We start from the raw sequence: 26,615 nt of genomic DNA on the forward strand, positions 1-26,615 counted from the left end.
TTGCATAAATAATTGTTTAAAGGTATGATTTGTAGTTTGCATAAGAATTTGGTCTTTATTATTTTAAGAAAAGTACTCAAAGGGAAATTCTCAATTTGTGTAGAAAAAAATGAGAGCAGTTTGATTGGAAATAAAAAATTGTACTTTGACAAGTGTGAAAATATCTTAAAGGTTTGAAATCGAAAATTTTGTACTCGAATTAATTTAAATTGCGGTATTAACTAATTCAAAATTAAATTCAAAATCAAATTAAATTACAAGGTTACAATCGTAGTTTTCCTATTCTAATTAATTGCATATATATATTTGAGCGGCTTAAAAATCACAAGTAGTGTTCAAAAATTTAAAGCGATCGAAAGGAACTAAATTTAGGTTGTTTTTAAATGGCATCAGCTTCAACGGCGAGAGCGAGAAGATGATGAGTTCTTCTCACTCATTGCAGTAAAAGAAGTGCGACGAGGCCGTGGTCCTGGTCCTTTTCGATTTGTAATGGGTGATGAACGTGGGGCTGGATCCACATTCTCTGATTCGTTATCTGGCGACATGCTGGTTTTCTTATCGGGACGAGCAGGTTGTAAGCTATGATTTTATGAAAACAAAAAAATAGTAATACAATTATGACCAAGTGTAAATAAGAAATATAACACCGTACCGAATGACAGTGGCTTCGTCTTGAGAAGGAATTTCTACTAGGTCCAACGGTGAAAAGAGAAAGAATTGACGCGTAGGTTGATTTTTTGCATGAGTAATCAATGCTTGTTGGCTGGTTTTACGATTAAATGCGTCCATAAAGACGTCAAATTCATCCAACATGTAGAATGGACATTCCATAACTTGCCAAAGTGAAATGATGAAGCAGATTGTAGAAAAGGAGCGTTCACCGCCAGATAACCCGAGTGAATACTCGATCAGTGATTTCCTATACATTTTATAGAAAATCATTAAATCATGTTAACAATTTAGTTGGTGTAATTTATTTTTATATATATTTCAATGAACCATGTCCGACTAACTTTGTCTGCTTATCGTTTTCACCGATGGCTTCATTCGTTCGGTTGGATGACGATTGGTCAGGACAAATGTAATAGTGAAGTTCTTTTGTGTCATGGTCTATTTTCATTTGTCCTTTGTATCCTCGCTGATGGACTAGTCCTTCATACATGAAAGTGAGGCCGTTCGTTATGCCCATTCTTTTACGGAATAAAAATGTGACTTGTGAATTGATCAAATCTTTCAGCATCTAGATTAATCAAGGAAAACAGGAAAAAATAATTAGAACTATCAAATTCCATGTGCATAATATGACACAACTTACCGTGAAACATCTCCAAATAGGCTGAAATTCCTTAGTTTTTACACGGAATTCAGTTTTCTTCTTATGATGATCATTCTTAATCTTTTCGGCGTCGCCAATATGCTTCTCCATTGCAGTTATACGAATACGGAGGGCTTCCACCTCTCTCTTGACGTCCATAGCGGATCTGCAATAGAAGAAATGTTTAAATTAAATTAAAAGTTCCAATTTCTTCCTAATGGAGACTAAAAACTCACCTCTTGCACTGAACTTGCGGTCCTGCCTCTTGAGCTTGCTGTAATTTCCTTTCGTATTCAGATTTGGATTTCTCAAAATTTTCCATCGTGGGTTCTTTCGCTCGTCGGAGATCTGCAATTTTCCCATCGAGTCGATCGACAAACTAACAAAAACAAACAGGAATCCCGTTCTCACAACAAAACGTAACCATTAAAATGAATTAAAATCTTGTTATTAATAACTAACCCGTTCGATGCTGTGTATTTCTTCTTGTTTCTTTTGACGTTCAGTCACACTATTGTCAATATGTTTTTGTAATTTATTCATAGAAAACTGCAATTCTTCTTTCTGATTTTGGAGAGCCTCAAGTTTCCTGTTCGTCGCTTCAATGAGCTGTTCATGTTCCTGATTTTCCTGTTCTACTTGTTCAATTTGCCCCCTCAATTCGTGGACCTCTTCTTCCTACAAATGAAAATAAATCATAACCATCTTTGCTCCTCAATAACTTTATACCAAGTTTATAATGTTCGCCCACTCACATGAGAAGCCAAATCTGGCTCTTTGTACTTCTTGGTTTCATTTTCTTTAAGACTACGTTCCGTTCTACTAAGGACTTGACGCTTGTTTTCTTGCTGAGCAATCATGAGCCCGTGTCGCCTCTTGAGTTCTGCTTCCTCCTTACGTTTATTGTCCAAGAGTGGTTTTAGTACGTTAATCTTTTCTTTGAGTTCCAGTAGGGCAACCTTTAAGTCACTGTGAATTTGAAGTAGCATGTCAGACAATATACAAATAATTATTGCAAAATTAATTAATTAATTTATAACTCACTCAATCTGTGCTTTGGCACTTGATTTTAGATATTGAGCTCTAGCAACTTGCGCATTTTGGAAATGAGCAGCATAATTTGGATACGGCAAAAATCTGTACCCTTCCAATGTGTATCCATGCTTAGTGTTTTTTGCGAACCTAGAATGTAAAAATGTAGTTTTATTATGAAGAAATTTGTTTCGAAACTACAAAATATCACGGAAGGTAACTCACTTTGAAGGATCCTTCATTGTCGTTGCAGCTTTCTGGTTATTTTCAAACATTAGAGTAGACTCGGCGTCGACATAGTCAATCAAACCATTCACAATAACACAATCATTTTCATCCACTTCCAAAAGATCCAGCAAATTGGGAGCTTCACTAGAACGAGCTGATGTTGATGCACGTCGTCCAAGGTCATACATCTTAAAGAACAATGCTTTGTTACTTTCTCACGTTTCAACAGTTTGACCAATTTGAAGACAAAATGTTTCTACACAAATGTACTCACCCTATCCGAAAAGGTATTGACTTTAATAGCCGGCATTGCATTAGAAATGCTAGGTCTTCCATAGTCATTTCTGGCTCCGTTGTAGGATTCTTGGATTAATTTTTTTAGCAAAAGTAGGTCATCGCTATTATTAACCATAAAAGTAACAAGGAAATTCTTTGATTTTAAAACATGTTCAGCAAGTCCTGTAAATTTGGGATCCTTGACAGTTAAATGAGCCCCAATTGGGCCACGTGGAGGTTTAGAAAACTTTCTGATATTTGAATTGATCTTTCCCATCAATATTTCCATATTTCGTCCAAAGATAGCATATTTATTGGATCCCTTGGATTGAAGAGCATCCAGTTGTCTCTTTTTAGACTCTACAACAAATCCACACAAAAATTTTAAGTCTGGTAACTAAGTTTAATAAATCAGATAAATGTCTTCACTAGCTATGGGGGTAAACTTACCATAACTATTGTTATAATTGCGCAATTCATCCATCATATTATTTACATGATCTCCGGCAGAAGAAACTCCATTATAGAATTGTTCACAATCTCTTTTTAACGAAAGTAATTCTTCATTAACTTTTAACTTTTCAGCTAAAAGTTTCGTCTTATTTTCTTCATATTCCCGAATGGCCCGTTCCTTATCTGCTTCGGTATTCGACTTGATTTTTTCCAACATGTCGCTTACATCCTTCAACATTCGTTGTCTCTTCCGAACCGTGTCTCGATTCAATTTCAGTCCAGCGTTGCATTTTTGAATCACTTTTTGAGCATCGGTGAGCTCTCTTCGTGAAATTTCGAGTGCAGCTTCTTTCTCTTTGATTTTCTTCTTAATTTCAGCCGTCCCATCTTGCCCGGGATCCATTTCTTGGAGTAAGGTTCGTTTTTTCTCCTTGGCTGCATCCAAATTACTAACAAGTTTTCTAATGGCTTCTTCATGTCCTTCCACGTCTTTATGAAATTTTTCCTTTTGTTTCTCTTCGTCTTTTACAACAGCCCATAGATATTCGATGCCGAGTTCTTTGTTCTTCATGCGAATGTTTGATAAATTCGCCACTTCTTTTAATTTTGCTTCCAGTTCACGAATCTCAGTTCGTAGGTCGTAGAGCATCTGCATGAAAATATTTTGTTACCATCATTTCTGCGATCACACATTAAAAGATTCCTCCACTTACGTTCTTTTGACACATGAGATTTTTACGACTCACTTCGATCGCATTTTTACTATCAGACATCAACTCAAACAATTTTGAGAGAAGTGTTCCTTGGTAGAACAATTTATACCTGCAATAATAGATATGAAATGTAAAAAAAAAAACATACCCAAATATTTTAATAATTTATAAGTGCTACAATACTTACTTGTCCTTTGGATCTTTAGTTCTCAAAAAGTTTTTGGCCACTTCTTGATTAAGAATAGCCACCGGGTTGTCAAGCTGTATATTAAGCGAGAGGAGAATGAAATCCAACTCGTGCCTCTTCAGTTTATGAAACGTTCCATGGGTTTTCAACCGATAAGTGGATGATCCATTCTTCGACAGAGTACGTTCAATCATCACTTCATCTCCGTATTTTTCATATGGCAGTGCTCCATTGTTTAAAAGCGTAATTTCAGTTCGGGCAGAGTCTTTTCCTTTTTGAATGAGGCCTGCAATCGAATTGGAATTGTGATAAATTGAAAAGTTGCAGAATAAATTAAAATGAATAAAATGACCACTGACTCGTTGTTGATCTTGTTCTTGATGTGAGTGTAGCCTTAGCTCCAAGTCCGATGAGCAAGCCGGTAAGAAGCGCACTTTTCCCAGAACCATTTTCACCAGTGATAAAGTTGAGGTTCGGGTGCCATTCTTGGAAAAATCCTTTGTGACACATAAAATTGTACATTTTTATACTTTTGAGAATTCCGGAACATGAAGTAGTGGCTCCCTGTTAGCGAAAAAGAAGTAAAAATAAAGACCAAATTAGTTTATTTATTTTACCAATTTTATTTTGCATTATAATAATTTTAAGTAACTAACCTCTTCTTCCGACACCCTTCTCCTGGTGCGAGTTCTAAGTCTTGACGCAGGCTTTGGCTTAGTCGAACCGACCTCACTGCCATGTCCTCCTCGTCGTTTTTTCTTACTGGGAGGTGTGGGTGGAGCCAAAAAATCGTCATCGTCATTCAAAGTATCGTCTTCATCAGTGTCCTCAAAGGTGAGTGGTGGGGTCATAGTTTGTTTTCTTTTTCGTCCATTGCCGGCCCTCTTCCCACTATCAAGATCCGCAGAAGATGACAGATTTCCATTGGTCATCGATGAATTCAATCCATTATTTTGTTCCGCAGAAGAATCCGTCGAAAGATTCGAGGCACGTCTCCGCCTTTTACTTTTCTTATTTCCGTTGTTGTTGTTGTCGTCGAAAATGGGCGACATCAAAGGGGCGTCGTAATCTGCACTATGCCCGTTGGCAGTTTCAAGTAGCAAATCTTCACCAGTGTCCACCCATTGTTCTGTATCCATCATGGTCACATCGAGCTCTTGAGTTTTCTCCAACTGATCACTAGACACTTGCGAGGGTGTAACTGGGGGTGTCTCCATCTCTTCCTTGACCCTGCTGTGATGATCCCGTTTCAACTTTTTTGTACTTGACGTCTCTCCATTTTCCCTCCCGGCCCTTGATTCAGACCTTACTGCAGAAGGCATCTTTTGCTGGCAGCAAGTTACACGCACAAACGGACGGAGACGTCTACTAAATATCAATTAAGCTATTAATAATACTTAGAAAATTAAAGATAATTGCTGCAATTTTGAATTTGGGAGCAGCAGAGCAGATAGCGAACAGAGAGGAGCTCTGTCTGACTGCTTTTGCCTCCCTGTTTTACTGGCAAATGAAAAAAAGTCAGGTTTGATCTTGTAAAATTTCTCACCCGCTCGCTCGTCCTGAGAATCCCGCTCAGAAAAAAGAAATGAATGAAATGATGACACAAAATGATGTCACTTGCAAAATTTTTAGTTTGCAAATAAATATGAAATTTTGAAACCGGTTGCTTCATAAAATGAACTTTACTTGACACACGTCACTACCAATGTCCACAATTCACTCCACTATAAATATTTAATTCCAGCAGTTTATGCCAACAAAAATAATCAATATTATTCAAGTGAGGTATTGACTTGCATAAAAACATATTATGTATGAGATGAGAAGGAAATGATATGAATATATGCTCTCAACGTGAATAAACCATCCCATTATTAATTAGCAATAAGGTATTCGTATTCATATCATATCGCAATCATATTATCTGAACTTTTATCTTAACGAGATTTATAGTAGGCTAACTACAAAGGCGATAAGGAAGTATATCAATATTATTTGATACTTTATCATTCTACGGGGCACTGCCAATTAATCGTGGTATGCCTTTTATGATTGCATGCATTACATATCACGATTACTTGAGTTTTGGCTTGGGTCTCTTAAAACAGTGATAAAGTGTCAAACAGTTTTGGGATTGCGCATATTGCATAATACATAAAAAAATCTTAGGCTCCCAAACTCCTAAAAAAATATATTTTTTTAATTTGTCGTTTAAGTAAAGCAACCGGCTTGCTACCAACATTTTTCCTACAAAATATATACTGTTTTTATTTATTCCAGTTTTAATACGTGTTTATTAACACAAGTAAAATTGGATAACTACGATGCGTGGCGATCACACGGTCTCTAGTTTATTACAATGTTTTTGTATGTTTTTGCTAGTTGGACCTGCCAGTTATTAGATGGCTTTCATACTCGAAGTTGTTTGATCTTACAATAATTTGTTGAGGAGGAACTATGAGCTCAAATTAAAATTGTTTAACAATTTACATTACAACTTGATGAGGAGGGTGGAAAATTATGCTGGTCACAATAATTTTGGTTTTGAATTTTCCTAGTTTGCGAATTTGAGGGTGTTTAAATAAACTAAAAAAATTAATAGACATTATTCGATGCTGCATATGTCATTAAGGTGAAAAGTGTCTGATTGGTTTCTAAAACGGCTCTGGCATCATCCAGCCAATCTTTAGCGATTTGACGGGGCAGACCTGTCACAAAGTTACATGTCAATTAATTAATTACTTGGCATATTATAAATTGGTGTATTATACCAGTTAGTGAATTTAAAGTGATAGCAGCTTCGAGCAAGTCTCCTCTTTTTAAATGGAATCCAGCTCGATCGAGAATTTCATAAGTTTTCTTGGCAGTTTTACGTTCTCCTTCTGCAGAAATATTTTTTTTGTAATTTACGAATATTTATAACAGATAACACTACAAATCGCGATTAACTCACCACATCTGGCAATCATTAATGACTCTAATGAACCCAATGCATATTTCCACAAGCTTAATTTTTCTCCTTCTTTTAAAATCATAGTTTTTCGGCATGTTGGTTCCAGCTTATCAAAAAACCGCTGTTTCAAATCTTCAAAACTTGTTACTTTTTCCGGCAAACTTTTTATGAGCTGGGAAGCAAATGCATCTTCTTTGAAATCTTTTACCATATCCGCTGCATAGAGATATTAAATAATTAACACCTACAACATTAAGCATCGCATTCAACTCTGTAATTAGTACCTGAATTGATGGTAGCATAGCTTAAAGCAGCATCTTGTCCTGCATAATACTGCGCATAGTTAACCCTGCTGAACAAAGTATTGCAGGTTGACCACAATTTCCTCAACTTTTGAGACTTGGCGTTCATTTCTTGTCGGGCTGCAAGTAATAACAATTCGTAATCACATTACTTGTCCAGTTACATAAACTAGAAATCTCTCCATATTTCTCGATACCTTCAATTCCTTTCTCAATCGCAGCCAACGCGGCGGACGCTTGATTATACTTTGCTTGTAATTCGACAACACGTTCCGCTTCAAATATCTTATCCTGCTGTTGGATCCTTCGCTCGTATTCCGACTTCAAAACGTTGATTTGGTTATCAAAGTTTTCTTGATAGGCGAGTGCCTGTCTCTTGAGGGCTTCAACAATATCACGTTCAAATGACTCTCGCAATTCAGTTGCCATCTGAAAATTTAAAAGTTATATACATATTATATCGGACCATGAAGGTGGGAACCAGGCTCTGTTCATGTTTCCTAACTTTGTTATTCGGTAGTGCTTATGTACCTTGTCACGCTGGATAAGTTGGTTACTATTAGACGCAACACTCGAACTGGACGTTAACATCTAATGATTAACACACAAATGATTAACAAAAACAAAACACAATTGACTTTCCATTACAGAATATTCTTAGGTTTTAAGATTAATATATAAAACTATTACAAGGCATAAGCGCAAAATATAATTATGTTTGCATTATTTGGTAATTAATACAGGGTAATAAATAAGTAGGGGTTAATAAGCATAGATTTTATTGTGGTCATACAAGATACAGATTGTGTCAATGAACTCCAGTGAAGGGTTGCAATTTGAATTTAGTACAATAGCTTGACTTTAAGAGGTTATAACTTTGAGATATTGAAGCATTTAGAATATTGATGTAAGCAAAGAATTAGAGGTAGTCAGAATTTTTAGCATGTGTTGCAGCCACCGCCGTCGCCAGAATTTCCACATTTATCACCGCCAGTACCCTGGAATAAAAGGTCACGCTAATATACAAAACAAGCAAAGCCAATAAGGTTAAGAAAACATGCAGTAAGGTGGGAGGGAGGGGATTGTACAAAATGATTAAGAAAAAAATATGGGCATTATTGCATTTAACTACTACAAAAATGAAATTGTAGGGACGTGAAAATATTAGCGTGATGTATGCAGGAAAATAGGAAAATGGTTGATACGGGTTATAGCTAAGCGGATCACCTTGCAAGCAATTTAGCATAAAGTCGATTGAAGTCTTTGGGGCACCTGCCCAGTACACACCTGAAAAGTTGGGTCAACAGAGCTGAGTATATATATATATTTAACTAATTAATCAAATTATATATATCTACCCAGCTCTGGTAGTTTCATGGTTTTGCTTACCTGAACTTGAGCGAGCTCTTTCTGAATTCGGAGCACTTTTTTGTACGCGTGAGTGATGACCATGGTGCACTCGTTACCGGTCAGCGTCTGTTTACACTCGTCGGATGTGATCATTGAATCGACTTCAGCCTGAAAAAGTGAAGCAATTAAGGTTTCGTAAATATATTTGCTGTTGAAGTCTAAAAGTTGTTTTTATAAAAAAGTTTTAAACAATAAACAGTTACATTTAAAAATAAAAACAAAAACAAACTTGTTACCTTGAGATCACGTCGGAAGTCCTCGACCACATTTCTGTACTGCTCCACCAATCTGGATTCGCTCTGAATGCATTCCATTTTTGATTTTGCGTTCAAAAGCTCTCGCTCAGCTGAAAAGTAAGACAGAGATCAGGGCAACGAATAGCATGCATTTTATAACTGCTAAATAAAATCTAGGGTTTTACCACACAAAAGGCTTTCCTCGGCAGTGATGAGGAGAGGATTGCAGGAAGTGTACTTGCAGGCCTTTCCGTTTTCGATCACTTCCCGGAGACGGCACAACAATTCCCATGCACATTGACCTTTTTGCACAGCATCTTTGACCTTAAATAAGAATAGATTGAGTTATTTTGAATTTGAACCTGTGAAAGTAACTGAAATTAAATTATTTTTTTTATCACCTTTTCGCATCGTTTCAAAGCAGTGTCGTACACATCGCACCAGACTTCTTCGAAACGGGGAGACTCCAAATTGTCTTCCTCAATGGCACAGTAAACTTTGTCCATGAACAACTTGATAAGATCTGTTGTTTCACAATAGGCCTGCAATAAATAAGTTTGAAAATGATACTTGTTCAGAGTCTTGTTCAAAAATTAAATTCCGAACGAAATTCGTACCTTTAAGGCAGACTCGGTGTACTACAAAATTTTCAATAAACAACATTATTTAATAAATTAGAATATTATAAGTCATTAATATTATGCAAGCTACCTCGACGGCTTTAGGCTTAACGTCTTTCAATGCTTTTTCCAATTCTGAGTTAGCCTTAGCAATCAGTTCTTCTTCCTTGTCCATCTTTCGGAGGCAATCACTGTCACCGCCTGAGTTTAAGAGATAAATATTAATTAATTGATTGATTTAGTCAGTCTAACATTGAACCCAATAAATTATGATATTTAGTTACATTTCTTCTCGACACAATCCTCTCCAGCACATTTTACTCTGAAATTCAAATGTTGCAGAGTTAATAAAATAATCACAATCTATTTTTGAGCGTAAAGTATTAATGAGCAGAAACCCAAAGGAAGTAAAAAGCTATGAATTATTATGCTATTAATCAGAGTTATTATTATGAAGAGCCCGAAGAGGTTAAAGTTAATCAGAGTTTAATTAAATTTGCAAGGAAGGATGGATGAATAGATGAAGAGAATAGCAAAGAAGCAAAAGCAAATTCATTCAATCATTAAAAGACTCCAATTAATTACTCATTAGGACGACCACCAGAAGAGACTAGAGATTTTTCATCAGTTTTGTTATGTTTAACAGAACTAGACGACCCAATTCCTTTGGTTTCTACTTTTGCCGTGATTTTGGAAGGGACTGGTGTTGGAGCCAGTCCCAACGTATCTTCCACCCACTTGAAAGCCTGGTCACCCATGATTCGACCATCCTCTGTTTGCAGATAAGCATAGGCTGCACCACCAATACCCAGAACGGCTGCTCCCATCGCCATCAACCAATTTTTTCCTTTGCCCGACCTAATTTTTAAGTAAAATAGTAGACTAATTAGTCGATCTGATCTAATTTGGTTTCAAATTAATAACCAATTCGTAAATAAAATACCCCGATGGTCCTTGACTTGAGGCAAATCCACGATTAAAACCATCAAGGGGCTTTAGAATACATCCTCGAAATCCATGTCTGATAATAAAAATGCAAAATTATGATCAAATTATTTGTCTGCTAATTTTCATTTGTATCCATGTCTATGTCAATCCCTCCCTTACCCAGTATTTTCCTGATTTTTCCGCTGGTTGAAGGAATTTTGGAATCGAGTTCCGGAAATCATACGAACTGCACTTGCCTTGAATTACAAAACACAAAATATTATCTTTATTTTTGACATTCAACCATATTTAAAATCTCAGACAGATTATTCCCCTTCCCCAGTCTATCCCCCCACCCAAAATTACTACACCTCTTTACAAATACATTGATTATCCCTTGTCAACATCCTTTAACTTGCTAATTCCCCAAATTCAAATCGTTCAATCACACAATAAATACCTGGAAATGTCTGAATGGCATCACAGCTGCCGTCCGAGCACCAAACATTCGAAGGGCAACCATCTTGTCAGTTTCAAATTATTTCTTAAGTCAAAACTGGTTCTATTTGAATTTGAGCTGCAAAGGCAGGAAGGGTCCACACGGATTCGACAAGGGTCAGACGGTCGGATGAGTAGGGTCAGTCAAGCTGTCGACAGGCGCCTCGTCGAAATCTTTTCACACAAAAAGCAAAAATAATTTTAGGTCACGACTTTTTCGGCGAATTATCAGACCAAGTTCGTTGTCCTAGCTACGCTGGGTCTGGCTGGGTGTGCCGGTAATGGTAATACGAATAAAATATGAACAATTTTATATATTTTCTTGCCTGGCTTATCACCCCCTTTTTGGTTGGAAGGATTGCTGAGGCTTATCCTTTCTCGGATAAGCAACCAATCCGCCAGAATGAAATGAATAAATTTCCCTGACTGAAGAAATGTTGACGAAATGTGGTTTTATTAAATTTTCCTATTTTTTGGTTGAACTGGACCGGGTAGGAATTTGAACGGAGGAGCAGAAAGGCAACTTGCGATGCCAAAGTCTGGCTCCAATTGTGACTTTTTCTACCATGCGATTTCCATTTGAACGTAGACAAAGCATGCTCTCACGCTAATAGACCAGACGGACGTTAAAGTCGTGCAGGGAAAATAGCGATTAAAATAATAATAAAAATAAGTTTCCTAAAAAAATACGTCTACAAAATTTCCATTGTATGTTGGAAGGGTTGCGTTGCGTTGAATAAAATTGGTCTTTGTGATCTAATAAATTTCATAACATACGGCTTGAAAACGTTTCATTACATTGTGTGATTCACACAAGAATTAAAATTGAAATGGTAATGTCTACGAAATCGACGGTCATTATTATTTGTTAAATAGTCACCCTACATCATCAGTTAAATGCATCAGTATCATCTCCGCCATAGGAAATTTGCTGAAGTGATAAGATTGAAAATTAGTGACTATCCAGTAACAATAACGACTTGTAGTGGGACACAGACTTATCTAAAATTTATATATCTTTGTTTATCATCGTTAAAGTTAAAGTTTCAAGTAAGTTAAGGAAAGATGCTGCCCCGGATGAAAGCCAAGCAGTTGGCGTCGCAATCGTCATCCAGGGATGATGGGAGTGGAGGATATCCCAGTAATAAGAATAATGTCGCCAAGGGAGGGATGTCGACATCGTCATCGTCGCCAAACCTGTTTGCCTCTGGATTAGCCATAAAGAGGGAGGAGAAGGACAATGGGGTTGTTGGGAAGAAGAGGAGACCACCCACCACGGTCACGTCGATTAAAACGGAACTAATTCTTCCGCAACAACCTAGCCAAGTTCTGGATGGGATGCTCCCGGCGATGAAAGGCGGCCTCTTCGCACCGGAAGTCAGCAATCTGCAAAAGACGAGAGAACTAAAGAAATTGCTCAACTGTTTGAGTGATTGGGGGTCGATTAATGTGAGTAATTAATAATTTTTCATTAGAGTATTACTTGAGATTGAATATGATTAATTAATTGACCTAATCTGTTTATTTATCGATGTAGGACCAAACGATGTTAAAGCTTGTGGACAATTTGAAACAGAATGTGGAATGTTTAGACGAAAAAATGACGCCTTTAGTTTGCAAAACTTTGGATGCAGATTGGTGTTCGAGATCTCCTAAAGTTGTCACTGCTTTTGAAGACTTTATCTCCGAGCTGTTAATCATCAGACCGTGTTACTCAGGGAATATACTGCAGGCACTGATTCGAAAATTTTTACCTCAAAGTTTGGAAGACACTCAGAATCCCGACCGTATTAAAGAAGAAGACCAAAAAATGTTTGATGTGGTTCATCGGAATTTAGCTAAATTGTTGGAAGCCTTCCCGATTCCGAGGTACGGATAATCTAACTAGCAAAGTAATACATAGAATGTGAGATACAATTTGTGCATCGCTTATTGTTTAACAGAATGAAGGAAAGCTGCGTTAAAACGATGGGGGCCTTGTATCCATACATGGGAAGACCGCCGTACATGCATTTCTGCTATGTGACTAATCTTATCAAAGTTATGGAATATGCTCCACAAATTACTTGCCAAATCTTGCACTTGTGCATTCATAAGTAAGGTTTATAGACTAATTTTAATAAACTATATTTCAATTTAAAATGCAATTCCTAATTATTATTATTTATTATTTCCAGAATCTGTCGAATAGATGTCAACGTTCCACGCGACCATTCTGAACTACTTAGCGAAATGATAAATGAAACGATATTAACGCGCCGAATGATAAAATCTGAAAGTGGTCAACGTCTTTCAATCGAACTAGATTCTCGTCAAGTTATTAATTCTATAATCGCTCAATCCACCGCCCAATTAAACCCTCTGGTGAACACTGTCGACTTGTGTTTAACTCTCGTGTTTCAATGCATCGAGACGATTTTGAATGCTGAGGAATCGACGGACGAGGACGTTTATTCACTTTTCGATGCACTACTTGCAACCTTCGAGTCTGAAATACTGCCCACATTTGGAATTCATAACGTTCAGTTCATTTATTTTTACTTGGCTGGTTCGCAGCCCGTTTTTATGCGAAAGTTTTTAGAATTTTTGTGGAAAAGGGTGACAAATGTGAATACCCCGGCTGTGATAAGGATGCAATGTATGGTTTATATTAGTGGGCTCCTGACGAGATCTACCGCCGTTTCTGTCAAGTGAGTCCTTAAACTTGAACAATTATTTTCATTTGATTTAACTGATATTTAAACAGTTTTGGTCTTGATTTGTTTCAGAACTTTAAAACGCTGGCTGAGTACGATGGCCGACTGGGCGAATGCATATGTTGATCAGCGCGTGAAAAGTTCGCATTGGTCAAGTGTTAATGTTCAAACGCATGGACCGTTTTATGCCGTCTGTCAAACCATTTTTTACTGCTTCGCATTTCGAAATAAGGACCTCGTTGGTAGTCGGAAGTGTAAGTGATTAATTGTAAAATTATAATCGTAGTGTGTGGAGACTTTGACTTTATGAGAATTGTTTTCTTTAGGCACCGCCTTCACAGGAACATTGAATCTTGGTCGACTTGTAACGTGCGATTTGAATCCCCTCAAAGCGGTGATTCCCCCCGTTGCCGTTGCCTTTGTGAAAGCTGCTCATGTTCACCAGATATCTTACTGTCAAACCGTTTTGGAACGTAACCAGCGTTGCACAATTCCCACCTCGGTTCGGGAATCAATCAGTGTGTCCGCGATGGATAGTATTATTGCAGCGAATTCAAACATTTTGGAATCGTTTTTCCCGTTTGATCCTTTCCTCTTACCAAGGTATGCTGGTGAATCATTGTAACTATTGAACCATGCATACTAACAAAAAAATGGTGCAAATTTGTGTTTCACAGATCTAAAAAATGGGTTGATCCAATCTACCGAATTTATGACCCATATCTTCCAGAAGTAAAAATGGAAAAATGCGAAAGCCCTGCTCGACCGGATCGATTTTCAGATGAAAATGAGGACTCGATAGAAATGGAATTAGGCTCAAGTTATAAGGATTCTCAGTTTATGACTATGGCTCGATTCATGAACATTAAGGATGAACAAGGCGAATTCATGGAGGCTGAGTGAATTTTGGTAAATTATTATTTTTTGTTTCGCTATTTTTTACATCAAGAACCAGATATGTATACATACTTTCACCACTCGTCAGTCAATAACATACTTGTGTGAGGACTATTGTTCAAACCAAACCATGTACTTGAGCGACAACACAGTGAAAGTATGTATAAATCTGAAGATTATCTTAAACATTGAAGTTCATACTGACGCGTAGCTATTGACTTGAATGTTTATGATTAATTATTTATTCAACAAAGAATAACTTTAAGTGTTAAGGTTGGATTATACATTTACATAGTTTAGTTGTTACCGTATTAATATTTTACGACGTTTCTCGTAATAAAACCTAACGTTCCATGACGTAACAGAATATTAAGGTTTGATATGGTCATTGTGAGACTGCTTTATTTATTGTGAAATTCATGATTCATAGAACTTTTGTGCATTGTACATATTACATACATTAATTTGACCACCATCATTCTATTCCTAAACACAATACGACATGTCATAAAATTTGTGTGAAAAGCGATCGTGAATACCTGACAGCGAGAGAGTATTTCTATGCAATCGGATACAATAACTTGGCTAATTTTTGGACATGAATTCCCTTCACCCACTTTCTCCTCCACTTTCATATCATCTGGTCACACTCTATTTCATTATTTCTCCATGTCAAGTTGAGGGGACAAGTATAATATATTACACACATATTATGTCGCTGAAGATGGAAAAAGACCAACCGGATTTGTTGCCGTTATAGCTTCAACATGGACAAAAACTGGCCCTTTATGCATCTTCAACGACGATATGGAATTCCACTCAATCCATTCATTGTGGTTCTCATACGTGACATTACTCTGTGATATGCAGTTACCACCACCAAGTGAAAGTACGACACAATTTATGTGGCTGCATTTCCACTCTTTTTCCAGCTTTCTCTCTTCTCACATGAGGCATTTGCGACACGTCCCTCCTCATGAATGGCATGACAGCCCAAGGACCCTGACTCATAGCACGGTCCATGCCATCAAATATCATCGGATGGTCACCACCAACATGTTTTCTCTATCTCGTTCACGGACATTAAATTACTGCTGCAGTAAATTTATGGTGACAGGGCAATATTAGTGGGTAAAGTGGTATTCTATTTATTTTGGGTGTCAGTTTAATCCATTTTACCTGACATTCGATCCGCCCCATCCTCTCCGCCGGCTAATGGTGTCATGTACGGATAAAAGCCAATCGGAAATTGACACAAATTCCTCGCGACGATATTAACGTTAAAATATTAATGATTTGGGTAATGTATATAGTAAATTTGTGCACTTTGTACTGTAAATCGCAAATATATTCAGAGTGTATACAAGAACTATTTATAAGTACATGTGACATTTTACGAAAGTGATAAAAATTGCAGCTATAAATTGAAATGCCAACGTGATGCTCTTGACAAATTCTAAGAACTATGAGCAGTGAAAGTAACGTCATCAATTTTCCTTACGTTTCCTCAACTTATTTACGCACATGCACATCAAAGGAATGTGTTTTTGTAGGATGGTTTTCTCTAAAGTGAAAGTGGCAAAAGTGCCGTCATCAACTATGACACGACATCAAACCAATGAAACTCAACACTATTACATAAATCAAATCAGATCTAAAGCAAACCAAGATTTGTCCGGTGAAGGCCTTTCGAATATAAGATAACATAAATAGGCACCACATTTTTATATTTCATTAACTATTCAATTGAACTTAACCATTGGTCCACCCTGCCCCCCATTGTTGACGACTTCGTATTTTTTCTCGCACCCACAAATCCCACACCTTGTCCCATTTCCCGTCTCGTCTTCGTCATCCTCGTAGTCACTGCTGCAGCTGCTCCCCTCCTCGTAGTTCTTCCCCCCGTCCACACTCTCGTCATCGTCGTCCTCAGTTTCTAACCAGTTGGCATCCTTATTGACCATGTTCTCCGTGATATTGGTCGTGGCAGCCGCATTTCGGCGCTGTTTTTCTCTATCCTCCTCCTCCTGATAGCTCGGAACTCGGTTCGGAAAAACAAACTTTTTCGTCTTGAGATTAAAGTCCACCGTCCTTCCACCCTTGTTGAAGATTGAGCCGAATCGGGACGTAGGGGGCGGTGGGATTGAGGACGAGGAGGAGGACGCGATCGAAGAGATTGATGGCGTCGTGTTTGACGATGTTAGGGATGATTTGGCCACAGGTTTTGTGGAATTGGCATTGGAGGATGCAGGATGGAGGTCATCGTCACCACCAGGATCCACCAGATCGTCCTCTTTTCCCACAATGTCGAGAAGATTTGGGTTCGACGAGGAGAGAAAGTCCGTCTTGTCAGAGGCTCCGATCCGATCGTATGAAATGTGCTTTCTGGCACTTCCTACAAAAAAATACTCGCATTTCAAATAAAAATCATACCAAAAATCCAGTAACTCACCTCGTTTATCGTTCCCATTTACAAAATCCGGTATTGAAAACTTGTTTGAAAAGTTTTTCAAAAACATCCACATTGCGCCGTGTTGTTGTTCCCCCATAATTTTAAAAATTTCCTGCCCCACTAAATATTCCGGTCGGGTGAAAGTCCGAACAACTAATGAATATTCCAGTAGAGTCGAGTTTTCAATTCCAAGATAGCCAACTAACCAACCAAACCACCAACTCTATCGACTCGAGTTACTGAGCTTGTGACAACATTTTTTTCAATCCGAAATTCAAAATGGTCGATGTCGCCTATCTCCGAATAACAAATTATACACTAGCAGAAAAGCCAAACAAGTGGTAAGTAGCAGCAGCAGTAGTAGTACGTTCAATTCATAGTTAGCGATTAGCAAACCCCCGTTTCGTGTCTGCTCGGAGAAAGGTGGTTAAATTTACTTTACAATGCTCCAGGACGAGAGTGGGATATGTGTAAAAAGCATGAAAAGAGAAAAGGTATGGCATGATTGGCCATAATTTAATGCTTTCCCCTACGCACCTACATACATACAAATGTACATTCGCCCTGCCCTTGATAAGTAATAGAACAGGCACATGTGTGCCGTATAGCCATATGCAGGAGAAAGTAATACAATTCCTATAACGGTAATGGTCACCTCGCCGTCTCACAACAAAACCTAGGAGAGAAAGTTGCCCTGGGTTTAGAAATGGATGGATGATGGATACATACAACACGTAAGGTAAGCTAATGGATTCACCACTACCAGGTTTCCACGAGGCTTAAATTAGAGAGTTCCGCTACCCGTTTAGTTTGCCGTGGTCGTAGCGTCTCCTGTTCCGTAGGAGTGGGATTATTTGCTCTTGCGTGGCCTTAGAACGTTTTGAATATCGACTGACACCAGGGAAGAATGGGAGTTCGTATGTGTATAGTTTGGCTGTGAGAGTGTAATGGGTGCTAATAATGCGGAATTTATGATTATGATTCCGTTCCCTGGAGGTTTTTTGTAGTGTGAGCGAAGGTGGGTTGGACAACTCTGTCACATTTTCACTGTCAAGTTTGGTTAGTTATTATTATGTAGTTTATCGAGTTCTCTCTCACTCTCTCGGAGGATCGATACTTTAGAAAAATTGTGGAATATGCATGTAAGAGAAAATTGGGCTGCATATACACATAAATGGATGTGGATCTGCTATAATGGGATGAATAATGTCGAAGGTCACAGTTTTTTTGTTGATACAGATGCACCTGGTATGTGCACCATATGTGGGGGCAAGTTACACAACGAATTGAATGTGTGGTTATGAATACGTAATACTGGTTTGAGCTGCATTTTTTGCATGGAAATGACGAAAAAGACTGACAGCTCACCCACCAATCAATTAGCTAGCTAGCCCACTCCGGAAATGACTTTTACTTCGTAATGGAGTTAATTCTTATCGGGGGCTTATCGCCATTCTGAGATCAATGAGACGAGTAAACACATAAATCCCAAGAAGACTAATAATAGTTCATATATTATTAAGAAATAATCCATTGTTTGTATAACTGGCTAATTTGTTGGGTAAATAGATATCTCATCTCTGTATGAAGATTCATAAACAGAGGATGAGTGATGGAGCATGATAACACCGTGGATCTGCAGGCTTAAAGGACAATGATCCAACGTTACAGGACTTTTTTTACGTTGATCACGTTCAACCAACCACAACACAGAACAAATGACAACGACGCAGTGCATTCTCTCCGAAATTTCACCATGCAGAAGCAGCAAAAGAGAACAAATGGCTTTCCTCATTATTTGAGGTGTGAGGATGATGATGATAATGCCACAAAAGGTTGTTTAATGTAGTAAACCTGCTTTTTATGGCATTGTCTGCGTTAATTTACTATAACTTTCACTAATGTGGTCACCCTTGCGAGAGATTTTATGGAACACATTGCATAAAACTACTGCGTTTTAGCTGGAAAATGGAAATATAAATATAAATACTTGAAATTACTTGAAATTTGGATACGGTTTAATAAGTTTTCGATTGTATTTTTTTGTTTTTTTTAACAAAATATTTCCCCAAAATTCCATACATGACAAAATCACACCGCAAAGTTTTTACAAAATCCAAACACGTCCGTTTTCGGTCATGTTTCGGTTCATTGGATTTTTTTAGACATATGTACATTGCACATTGTCTTCTTCTTTTCGCAATATGGGTTGAGATGAGAATGCATAAAAATTGGGGATTAGATGTCACCCAATTTATTCCTAAAAGTACTTTCACCACTAAATCCTACTCTTCTGACTCGTTTTTTATATGCATAACCAACCAACAAAGTTATAAAACCAACCAAGAGAGCTTGGTACACATGTGACGCCTAGTTTTTCCTGGTATGTTGTTGTTGCAAATCCGAGTTTATTTATTACACGGCCGATTTTCTCCACGTTTTCTCCTCAATTTTGTACAACCAAGGCCACGCACGAGACATCCATGACGGCACTATTTTCTGTAAAAGCATCATCATCATCAGTTAAATGAAATGTGAAATGACTTTCTCTCAACGTATTCACTCATCTGTCTTTGAGCTGCGACTCACATGTGGAGAAAACGTTATTATTCATTGGCCCGATCATGATCCTGACATTCTTTGAGTGGGAGTACACTTCTATTGAACCCAACCGATATCCAATTTGAATTTCGTCCTAGGCAAAGCACAACATTCACTGTTATTATTATTAAGTAGCGTCAGCTACTTATTGTGATCGTTTTGTCCGTCCGTCTGTCCGTCCGTCCGTCCATCTGTCCGTCCGTCCGTCCGTCTGTCCGTCCGTAAGCAGGATATCTCCAGAAAGAGTCGACATAATCAAATGCCGTTTTCGACATTGTGTTTCTAATTTTTAGTTCTCGGTCGAGTTCGATAATGGGGTCAATCGGACCACACCCCACTGCGCCAGGGGGTGTGGTCAAAATTAAATTTAACCTTAATTTTCATGTGGGGTGTCATTTTAAAGGAAATTCCACCGCGAATTCAATGATGTTAATATTTTTGACCTTATGACCTTGAGAACGAGGTCAAAGGTCAAAAGATACATAATTGGGGTGTTATTTTAAAGGAAATTTGACTGTGATTTCAAGGGCGTTAATATTTTTGACCTCATGACCGTTAGGACGGGGTCATATACGGAGAAACGTTAAAGGAAACTAGAATCGCTCTGACGCTACTTATTTACATTCGTTTGGAGGGTTTATTGCAATGTTTTGATGATAAACAAATTCAAGTGACGCAAATCCAGGTAGCAAATTCAGGTAAATTCAGGTTTTTTGAAGTCATGCATGCTACATTTGCTCAAAATCATCAAGAAGGAAGATATGTGGTGCTCAAGGTTTCCCATCCACGTGGGTTGTGTTACATACATAAAAACATGTCGTTAACAGAAATCTTCCTTCCTTCCATCATTATGAGTTCTTGGGAGGATATAATGAAAAGAAAAGGTGAGCGAATGAAGGAGAAATTCACAAAGTGGAATGTTGTTGATGAGTTTCTTTAATTATCTTGTTCCGCGTTCGCAGAATCCTCTCCACAACAAAGGTCTCTTTCCTCGAATCGCATTATTGTGTCACAGATGAGCGTGTGTATGGCTTTGTTTTAATCACCCAATCCACCATCGAGAATCGTAAACAATCGGAAAATAACGATAGGTATATTTATATGGACTTGTTTTTGGTAATAAAATCACCCTTATCTATCTTCAAGATAAGCAACGACCTATCGACCTGTAGTTAAGATGGTGAGACTAATTTCCTACTTTCTAATGGAGACACTGACCTCCCAACGGAAACCCGAGAGACGTCTCGTCGTGAAATTTTAAGATGGCGGAAATAGGATTTCATTCCCAGGAAGTGGATAAGAGAGAGATAAGCTGGTGGTGGTGGTGCTGGTGGTGAATTTGATTCCCAAGAGGGTCCACTGCTCCTCAGGAGAAGATGTATTCTCGTTTTACCACAAAAGACATCAATCTAACGCTACATACTACAATGGAGACAGAGGATCGACACTGGATGTTTCGAGTGCATAACGTTACCCTCAGTGAGTGACGACACTAGAAGAAACCTGCTGGCGAAGAAATGACAACACGGAAATGGGATTTCTCCACCACAAAACCAAATCCAAGGCCAAACTTTACGTATGTATTGGGTGGCAAGTTGCTAAAAAAATTAGTGAGTGAAAGTTCGTAAAAACTGGGAAAGTTTTGTTAAATAAATTCCCTGAAAAGTTTGCCCTTCGTCATTGTTGTTTCCTCCTCGGCCGCCACAGATTGTTATCTTGAGAAGTATTCACTCCTGTCCTTCTGGCAAAAACATCATCACTGAAGTGCAGAAAGTGCCATTTTTTGCACTTATGAACCATCTGACACGTTTCTATCTCTCAAAAGCACAATAATCAGTGATACACCACCACCAAAGAGATGGAAAGAAAGAGTAGCAACTGCATTGCTGAAACCCCCTCCTGGAGCAAAGTTTTCATTCCTTTCACGCCGTAAAAATGTAAATCGCCTCCACATTTGCATAAGTTTATGTGAGAAATGCACAACCCTTCCTCCCACGTCGGGATAGATTCTCGTCACATCATCAAAACCCCTTTCAAGCGTCCAAAATGACGACTCTTCCACCTGCAGAATTCATAAAATATTTGAAATCATGTCACAAACCAACCAGTCAAGGCTGTACTTATGAAGGGGTGACCTTCACAATAACCAAGAAAATATGTACATGGCGCTATCCTCCACGTAGCCCTGAAAATGGGACGATGGACTATCTTTTTTCCGTCCTTGTTGTACTTTTAAAGGTTCGAAAAAGCATCAAAAGTCCATTAAAATAAAAGGAAAGCCTGAGGTACACAAGATGTGGATGGATTTTTATGCTGCATTTAAGCATTTATTGAGTGGTGACATTTTGAAGGCATCAATAATTTATGACAGGTTTTCCTCCGTCGTCCCAACTTTTTTTGGGCTGCTGCTACCTCGCAAATTAAATATCCATTGTCGTTTTCAGCACGAAAATATGTTATTTTTTAGTAGAAAGAGGAGGAGAGAGAACGTAGATTGACGTTGACTCGGGACGAATTTTTTTTCATCTCCTCCCGTTTAACGTGTCATAATAGGTTTTCAATCTTCATAAATTTTTTAGCGCAAGTTTAATATCCGGCCGTTATTTTTTAATATTAGCGACACGATTGGATTTTCATGGGAAAGAGAAAATCAACTCTTTTTAGTGAGAGTGAAAGTTTTTTTCTCATATAATCAAACTCGAGTCCTGCTAATGGTGTGTTAACATCAATTTAGCACAAATTTCATTTTTTTATGGAGACAAGTTTTCTAATTAGGCATACTTTCAAGGGCACCATGTTACCAGAGAAAAGGGTAGGATAACAATTTCAGGGTTAAATGACGCACGCGATTAGAGGATCCTTTCCCTAAATCCGTTCAAACTACGAAAATCTAATTAATCCTCATTTCCCCACGAAACATAATGGATTTTTACAAAGTCTGTTAATATCTTAAATCTGAGCATCTGAAATTAAACTGTGATCCGTAATGGCAGCAGTTTACACGTTCCTCTTGCTTGATTAGTCTCTTGACAGCCCCATTTTTCCACAATCACGAAAAGCAAATATGTACAGAATTTAGATTACAATCGAGCCCAAGAAGACTTGAGCTTCACTTTATCTCTTTCTTTCTTTCTTTCCTAGGTCAAAAGAAGAATGACGTTTTCCTAAGAAAATGTGAATTTGTGTGTTTTCGGCGGTTGAGAAAGCAGACTTTCCCCAGGAACCAATTACCCCCCTCCGCACATTCTCACTCTCTAATTTCATTTCACGGAAATAAATTCTGCTCAGGGCACGTCTCTCTCGCTCACCCCTTCTAATCTGCAGGGATTAAGTTTAACCCGAGCTACATATACGGAAGATTTTCCTATTTCTTCGTCAAGATATTTCTCGAAATCGATTCGACTCCTTGGGAAAAGATCATAAACCACTCATCCTCTTGATTTATGTCTCACTTTCTTTTAACCCCTTTTAAATTTAATGATACAGTTAAGTAACTCGCTTTTTCTCATCGTTTTCATCTTTCTCCTCATAAAGGAGGAGGACGAGGATTTAAACCGAAAACGGGCACGTAACCCTTGTAACGAGCAACATGTTGAGGTTGAAAGAGAGAGACCGATTTTCTTCCAACTTTCTCCTCCTACTTAAGGAATAGTAATGAGTTCCATGTTCAATTTTCGGAGAAATGGTTTCAAATTACGATCATTTTGCGAGGAGAGAAGAAGAAGATTTGTCTGGAATCCTGTAATTTTAACTCATCCTCGTAAATCTTTCGGTAGGAAAGTTGGTTGGTGGGTCTAGAAAAATGCTGAAATTGACGAAAAAATGAGAACATTTTATGAGAGAAAGAAAGACCTTCTTGGGTGATTGATCAGGGATTGAATGCGATTGAGGGATTTTACTTCCTGGAATTTCGTTTGAATCTTCTATTCAATTCAGAAAGGATGACGATTTTGAGTTTTTGCTCAAGGGAGGAATTCAAGTGGAACAAATAAAGAGATACCTATTTGTTAGCGGTGGTGGTGCCTATTTGTCATTCGTCTCATACGATTTACAGTTATTATACGAATGAAATGAGGGAATCTTGGTCGTTTTATGGTATAAAATTCATGTGCACATTGCTTAGGCAAGCAAGAGCTTTGGTGCGTGGGTGGATGTAAGAACGTGTAAATATAGCAGATTGAAACACTTTCTTAAAGTTCACAGCCTTGATTTTAACTCTTTATGACCTTACATAACATTGCATACGTGTTATATTCAAGTTTTGAGTCGCATAACGGGGTATAAAATCTAATAAAGGTTTTAGGGAACGAGTTAATTAATTCGAGTTGTGTGTTTCATAATGTATGCATATTTGCGAGATTATATAAGAGCTATTTTAGTAGAGTCAACTGACCATAATTAGTTTATATTGCGTAACATTTACCTTTTAATTCTGCATATTACTTGGAATCTGGTATTCAAGTCACGTAGCGAAATAAGTATTCTCAGAAATAAAAACTTCTATTTGGATAATCTGATAAATAATGCAGGGCCATGAGCATGGTATGATTCATGATGGTTGTCATACGTAGAAATGCGGTATAAAAAGGCTTCGCCATCCAATATCTGATTCAGGAAGATTGAATATCAATGTTTATCCATAATTATTACATAATTACTTTCTACATGTTTTGCTATAATAAGATGAACTTATCAGGAGTACTCGTTTTGTTCGTATTTTTCATACTAAATGAAGAAATGCAACAAGTATCTGGTGCAAATTGTGCAACAGCGGTCCCTTCCTCACTGACCGCTGGTCAATTTTGTAAGTATAAATTTAAAATAGTTATTTAAGTAACTTTACATACTTTGAGCACTACAAAAAATTGCCATAGACGTCCGGAACACGGGATGCACTACTATCAAGGATTCAAAGACTTTGGTCCACCCACCAACCCCACGGTCCGGTGTCACTGTTGGAGCTTTTGCGGCTATATTTGCAACAAACACATGAGTAAGTGGTAGACATACGTACGCAATTCTCATATGTAACTGTTTGCATAAATAGGTAATGAACTGGTTTTTATGCACTTTATACATTTTCTTTCTCATAGATTACGTGGGTAACTAAATTGGCTACTTATTTATTTTGAGTGCTTACATAAGAAGTAAGTGAAGAACGTATAAGATTGCAAACCAAATGGATGGACTAATCTTGTCTAATATGGATTTAAATCTAACCAGATAGTAAATATGACAAGTAATAAAGTTAATGTCATAAACATAACTGCGTACAAAGTATATACTTATTCCACTCCTACGTACATACATAATCTCGGTAATAAATATTTCCCCTTCTCTCAGCCCAAAAACTATTTTATATAACAGAGAACAGTGATCTATTTCTCTGTCATTTGTTCCCATTTCTGCACTTCCAAGAAGTTCAATCATGAATATTTCATGGGAAATTAAATCAATACAATCCCATCAAGAGAAATCAGTGATTCTGGTCTTGATTACGGAGACCCAGTCAATATTGAGAACTGACATTATTGAGATCACACGACGCCTCTCATCTCTCCAGCAACTTTTACTACAACGATATCATTTTCAAGATTAGATGCTGGTGCATAATGAGATTCGTTGCTGGAATTGGATCAAATGAAAAATACGACTCCATTTCGGGTGGCTTGCTAATAAAATAGTAATGAAAAGGGAACGTATTTCAAAGATATGCTCTCATCAAATCATGCCTTGTTACGACTTTTGATACGTAAAATGATCTCTATTTTGCTTTTCTTAGTCATCCTGAAAGAGACAATTTGGGGTGGTGAATAGTTAGTGTCTCAATTTATCGTGATCCCATTGAAAGGTGACTTTCTCCATGTTTGCTATACGATCCCCATTGTTTCGAGTTAATGATCCATACATAAAAGGAGGGGGATGAAATATACGACATTCATTTCACACGTACCATTGTCTAAATAAATGAAACTGGTTTATATTACTGCGACTTCATTTCGTGAGGTTAATGAACACTGGTGGGAGTGTCGTTAACTCTTTATTGCAGTGAAAGTAATGAAGATGAGATAAATTGGAAGGGTAAAATTTTATATATTTGTGCACCTAAATAATATCTGGATTCGTCTTCTTCTGTCAAATTATTCTGTTTAGTGGGACAAATGTTTCAAATTTTTAAGAATTTTCGGAGATGTATGTCAAAGTAAATCCTGGAATAAGAAGATCGATCGTGCAGGAAACTAAAATGGCAGCAGCATTTATTTTTCTTGTGTTAAATGCAATTCGCATGATTTGCTGACGGTGGGTGGTCGGATATAGTTTAGAGAAAACTGGGTCATGTTCTGCTTGTCTTGTCAGATATCTGAAATAATAATCTTCTTCAGGGTGACATTTCTTGGAAGATATTCGCTCAAATTTATCCAAAAGTGGGACTTTTTTTATAGAGGACGGTATAAAATATTCACTAAATCCTTAAGGACACGATGTTTCCGAGAATGCAGTATATAATTCCATACATATGTGAACAACTTGGAGGAAAAACTAATAGCAGTTTTTTTACCAAGTAAACTCCACCTGGGCTGAGCTGCATAAGTTTTAGGTGAGCATGGAATTAAGATTAAGTTTGTTTTTTATCACACTGCTTTTATTACACCGGAAGTCGTCTTCTTGTGTGGGACTAGATCCACGCAAGGAGCGAATGAATTAATCCGTTTTCTTTGAGCTTGATTAATTTCAATTTGGCCATTCCGCGAATGACGACTCTTTAGATCTTTAATTACGATTAATCCCTTCCGACAAATTCCAGTAAGTAAAGTTGTA

At 37.7% G+C, this 26,615-nt stretch overlaps 4 protein-coding genes and 1 long non-coding RNA gene across 10 annotated transcripts; 2 read left to right on the plus strand and 3 right to left on the minus strand.

Annotated features, from left to right (window-relative positions):
• Positions 1-32: 32 nt before the first annotated feature.
• LOC110848505 (structural maintenance of chromosomes protein 6) lies at positions 33-5,935 on the minus strand. 3 transcript variants are annotated; one of them, XM_022095737.2, is made up of 16 exons: positions 5,751-5,935; positions 4,861-5,569; positions 4,564-4,768; positions 4,205-4,490; positions 4,018-4,126; positions 3,302-3,953; positions 2,850-3,211; positions 2,573-2,763; positions 2,360-2,497; positions 2,071-2,284; positions 1,778-1,993; positions 1,552-1,694; positions 1,316-1,481; positions 1,014-1,240; positions 653-919; positions 33-579 (listed from the first exon to the last, which is right to left on the minus strand). In XM_022095737.2, exons 2-16 carry the CDS (start codon positions 5,524-5,526, stop codon positions 396-398), a joined length of 4,026 nt encoding a protein of 1,341 aa, XP_021951429.1. In that variant the 5' UTR covers positions 5,527-5,569; positions 5,751-5,935; the 3' UTR covers positions 33-395. The 3 variants fall into 3 exon arrangements, with proteins under 3 accessions (XP_021951429.1, XP_021951428.1, XP_035707481.1); XM_022095736.2 differs by having other exon boundaries at positions 4,861-5,572; XM_035851588.1 differs by lacking the exon at positions 5,751-5,935 and having other exon boundaries at positions 4,861-5,713.
• Positions 5,936-6,445: 510 nt separating this feature from the next.
• On the minus strand, positions 6,446-11,323 carry LOC110848932 (MICOS complex subunit MIC60). 2 transcript variants are annotated; one of them, XM_022096294.2, is made up of 17 exons: positions 11,113-11,323; positions 10,833-10,909; positions 10,669-10,746; positions 10,311-10,583; positions 10,010-10,047; positions 9,817-9,926; positions 9,723-9,743; positions 9,507-9,647; positions 9,291-9,429; positions 9,106-9,215; positions 8,849-8,977; positions 7,991-8,050; positions 7,657-7,888; positions 7,442-7,579; positions 7,158-7,373; positions 6,976-7,086; positions 6,446-6,912 (listed from the first exon to the last, which is right to left on the minus strand). In XM_022096294.2, the coding sequence occupies exons 1-17, from the start codon at positions 11,173-11,175 to the stop codon at positions 6,800-6,802; spliced, it is 2,049 nt and encodes a 682-aa protein (XP_021951986.1). In that variant the 5' UTR covers positions 11,176-11,323; the 3' UTR covers positions 6,446-6,799. The 2 variants fall into 2 exon arrangements, with proteins under 2 accessions (XP_021951986.1, XP_021951987.1); XM_022096295.2 differs by lacking the exon at positions 7,991-8,050.
• A 406-nt stretch (positions 11,324-11,729) lies between these two features.
• Positions 11,730-15,112, plus strand: LOC110848522 (RNA polymerase I-specific transcription initiation factor RRN3). Its single transcript, XM_022095759.2, has 7 exons — positions 11,730-12,599; positions 12,688-13,019; positions 13,094-13,246; positions 13,328-13,840; positions 13,919-14,100; positions 14,173-14,449; positions 14,524-15,112. Exons 1-7 carry the CDS (start codon positions 12,216-12,218, stop codon positions 14,747-14,749), a joined length of 2,067 nt encoding a protein of 688 aa, XP_021951451.1. The 5' UTR covers positions 11,730-12,215; the 3' UTR covers positions 14,750-15,112.
• On the minus strand, positions 14,974-18,337 carry LOC110848523. Of its 3 annotated transcripts, none has more exons than XR_004834777.1 (3): positions 17,196-18,337; positions 15,923-17,138; positions 14,974-15,837 (listed from the first exon to the last, which is right to left on the minus strand). XR_004834777.1 is itself a non-coding variant. In XM_035851589.1 (3 exons), the coding sequence occupies exons 2-3, from the start codon at positions 17,290-17,292 to the stop codon at positions 16,486-16,488; spliced, it is 750 nt and encodes a 249-aa protein (XP_035707482.1). In that variant the 5' UTR covers positions 17,293-17,871; positions 17,959-18,337; the 3' UTR covers positions 14,974-16,485. The 3 variants fall into 3 exon arrangements, 2 of the variants coding, with proteins under 2 accessions (XP_035707482.1, XP_021951452.1); XM_035851589.1 differs by having other exon boundaries at positions 14,974-17,138; positions 17,196-17,871; positions 17,959-18,337; XM_022095760.2 differs by having other exon boundaries at positions 14,974-17,138.
• A 6,061-nt stretch (positions 18,338-24,398) lies between these two features.
• On the plus strand, positions 24,399-25,062 carry LOC110849327. Its single transcript, XR_002547799.2, has 3 exons — positions 24,399-24,600; positions 24,671-24,789; positions 24,890-25,062. It is a non-coding gene; the product is annotated as an uncharacterized LOC110849327 (long non-coding RNA).
• The last annotated feature ends 1,553 nt before the right edge of the window (positions 25,063-26,615 follow it).

Source organism: Folsomia candida, unplaced genomic scaffold (genome assembly GCF_002217175.1).
Source record: "Folsomia candida strain VU population unplaced genomic scaffold, ASM221717v1 Fcan01_Sc004, whole genome shotgun sequence".
Taxonomy (NCBI): domain Eukaryota; kingdom Metazoa; phylum Arthropoda; class Collembola; order Entomobryomorpha; family Isotomidae; genus Folsomia; species Folsomia candida.